Source organism: Sinocyclocheilus grahami, unplaced genomic scaffold (assembly GCF_001515645.1).
Source record: "Sinocyclocheilus grahami isolate Dianchi unplaced genomic scaffold, SAMN03320097.WGS_v1.1 scaffold466.1, whole genome shotgun sequence".
NCBI lineage: Eukaryota > Metazoa > Chordata > Actinopteri > Cypriniformes > Cyprinidae > Sinocyclocheilus > Sinocyclocheilus grahami.
Genome location: NW_015505645.1, coordinates 540,425 through 543,491, shown reverse-complemented (window position 1 = coordinate 543,491; position 3,067 = coordinate 540,425). Strand labels below are relative to the sequence as shown.

General features: G+C 35.6%; 1 protein-coding gene across 1 annotated transcript in view; it reads left to right on the top strand.

Moving 5' to 3' along the window:
• Window positions 1–3,067, top strand: part of LOC107553209 (galectin-3-like) — a 9,666-nt gene extending 6,599 nt beyond the window's left edge. Inside the window, exons 2-4 of the mRNA XM_016235356.1 lie at window positions 874–962; window positions 1,032–1,188; window positions 2,305–3,067. Of these exons, the coding sequence (XP_016090842.1) occupies window positions 874–962; window positions 1,032–1,188; window positions 2,305–2,460 (402 nt within the window). The 3' untranslated portion in view covers window positions 2,461–3,067. The remainder of the gene's footprint in view (window positions 1–873; window positions 963–1,031; window positions 1,189–2,304) is intronic.

The following is a 3,067-nucleotide window of genomic DNA, read 5'->3' as shown; positions in this document are numbered from 1 at the left end:
GCTATAACAAAGATTAATCTAAATTTAATTCATACAGAGAACACTATGCAGTTATTTTACACTTAATTATTAAATTTCTGTACCTGAATACTGCTGTTTATTTTATCTATGCTTGTAAATTGTGTATTTCTTTTTGTTCACTTGCCTTTAATAATGTTTGAACTTTCTCAGACTATAGTTTTTGCTGTGGCATATGAAGAAGTACTTGTATGGAAAGCAAAGTTACAATGATATAAAATTAGTGTCATTAATTTTTTTGTTTGTATGTTCACATTGATGTTAAATTACGTTTTCTGATTTGTGACATTACTTTTTATGTAATGCTAAAACACTGCTGGTCACTTTCAGAAGTTGTAGTGATTCTTTCTTTTCCAAGAAAGAATGTGAAACAAATTGGTTATATAATTTTCATTTTTAAATATTTTAAAATATAATTTAAATTGATTTTACACACTTTAAGCAATATCGTATCGCATATCGAATATCGCATTTTTAACAAGGTATCGCATATCGCATTTTTCTTCAATATCGCATAGCCCTAGATTTTGGGATATAGAGGTCATGTTAGGATAGTTTGTCAGGTGGAGCTGCTTGCAGAGAAGATGTTTTCTTTGCAATTAGGGGTGCACAATATATCTATACTATATTGGTTAATGGTGCATATTTGAAATCTTTTTATTTTTTATTTTACTAGTATCAGTTAATACTATTAAACATGACTAATATTGATGAAGTTATTGGTATTGTGACAGATTTTTTTCATTTTGTTCATCGCACAATAGCAAGGATCAAGGATAGGTTCTGCCCCATTTTCACAGATGTTCTCACTGTTAAGAACATCTCAAATAACTTGTGTGTATGTGTGTGTTTTAGCCATTGCCGTATGATCTTCCGCTACATGCAGGGATAATGCCCCGTCTCCTGATTACTATAGTGGGTGAGCCAGTACCAGGAGGAAACAGGTAATAAAAAATAAAAATACGGCATTACATCTGTGTGTGCAAAGCAAACTCTCACTTCTCTTTTTTCAGGTTCCATGTAGATTTTGTGAGGGAGCATGACGTGGTTTTCCATTTCAACCCTCGTTTCCATGAGAACACCATCGTACGGAACACACAGCTTGGGGGCTGCTGGGGTCCTGAGGAAAGGGAGGGAGGCTTTCCCTTTGTGCAGGGCAGACAGTTTGAGGTACAGCCTTCTGATTTACCCATAGAGAAGGAACTTAAAGGAATAGTTCATTCAAAAATGAAAATTCTGCCGTCATTTACTCCAAAAATGAAAATTCTGCCATCATTTACTCAACCTTAAGTTGTTGCAAACCTGTATGAATTTCTTTCTTCTGCTGAACACAAAAGAAGATATTTTGGTATGTGGGTAACTAAGCAGTTTCTGGTACCCATTGACTTCCATAGTATTTTTTTCATACTAGAATAGAATAGAACTACAATAGTTCACCCAAAAATTTAAATTTGCTGAAAATGTAGTCACCCTCGGGCAATCCAAGATGTAGATGAGTTTGTTTCTTCATCAGAACTGATTTGGTTAAATTTAGAATTACATTATGTGCTCACCAATGGATCCTCTGCAGTGAATGCGTGCTGTCAGAATGAGAGTCCAAACAGCTGCAAAAACATCACAATAATCCATAAGTAGCCCACATGGCTCCAGTCCATCAATTAATGTTTTGTGAAATGAAAAGCTCCTTATTTGTAATAAAGAAATCCATCATTAAACAGATGCTTCTGGTTAAAATATGAGTCCTCTATCCATATTGCTTTCTCCAGTGAAAAGGTTGTTGCTGCATTATAAGATAAATATGCATTGTTGCTTGATCTGTGCAAATATGCACAGATCGAGCATTGTTCTAAACAAATATGTTGGTGGATTTTGATGTAAGAGGACAACAGGATATGAACTTTTTCACTGGAGGAAGCGTTGTTATGGATTATGGGCCCATATTTTGGCCAGGAGCAATGGTTTAAAGTTAGAACATCTTAACGATGAATATGTTTCTTACAAACACACAGCTTTTCACTTCCCATGATGTTAATTGATGGACTGGAGTTGTGTGAATTACTTGTGGTTTATTGGGATGTTTCAGCTATTTGGACTCTCATTCTGTGACCCATTCACTGCAGAGGATCCATTGGTGAGCAAGTGATGTAAAATGCTAAGTTTCTCCAAATCTGTTCCTGTGAAGAAACAAACTTGTTTACAGCAAATTTTTCAGTTTTTGGGTGAACTATTCCTTTAAGCCATATTGGGTTTCATTTGAGGTTTCATATAATGTATTTGTGTGTACAGCTGAAGATCCTGGTGGAGACAGATGGGTTTAAAGTGGCCATGGATGGCGTTCATCTGCTGGAGTTTGAGCACAGAACAGGCGGGATGGAGGATGTCACTCGCCTGCACATAGAGGGAGACCTCATTCTGTTCAGTGCAGCCCCCAGCATGATCTAAAACCTACGGGCATAGGAGCGATTTGACAATGTTGAGGTGACATATTAAGTCATTGGTCCTTGAAAAGTATAGATTATCTCCAAAAAAGTGTGCCAAACAGAAATTTCTAAAAGTTATAATGATATATTTGTTATCTGCCTCTGCAGATTAGTCAAACTCAAACACATGATCTAACAAATGAAATATAGATGTAGAGAAAGTTTCGGCCCCTCTGAGAGGTCACCAGGACACTGGTATCGTTGATATATCTAAAGCAATATAACTTTCTGTTTTTCCTTTCAGAATGCATTATGCTAGTTACTCTTTAGCATGTAAAACAAATTTTGTAAAAACGAAAAGTGTACTGTTCCAAACACCTATTGTATTAGGATGGTACAGTACCAAGGCCCATGAGGGGTCATAAACTCTAATTCAGGAAACTGCAGACCAGAGCTGTGACACTGTGCTGAATTACATCAGATCTGAATGGCTGAATATTATTTTATTTAGTTATGGATATTGGAAAATGTTCATTATTTTCAATAAAACCATATTAATGAAACCATTGTGATAATGGAGATAAGCAAACAATTATGTCAGAATAAATGCTGTACTACCCCAATTGAAA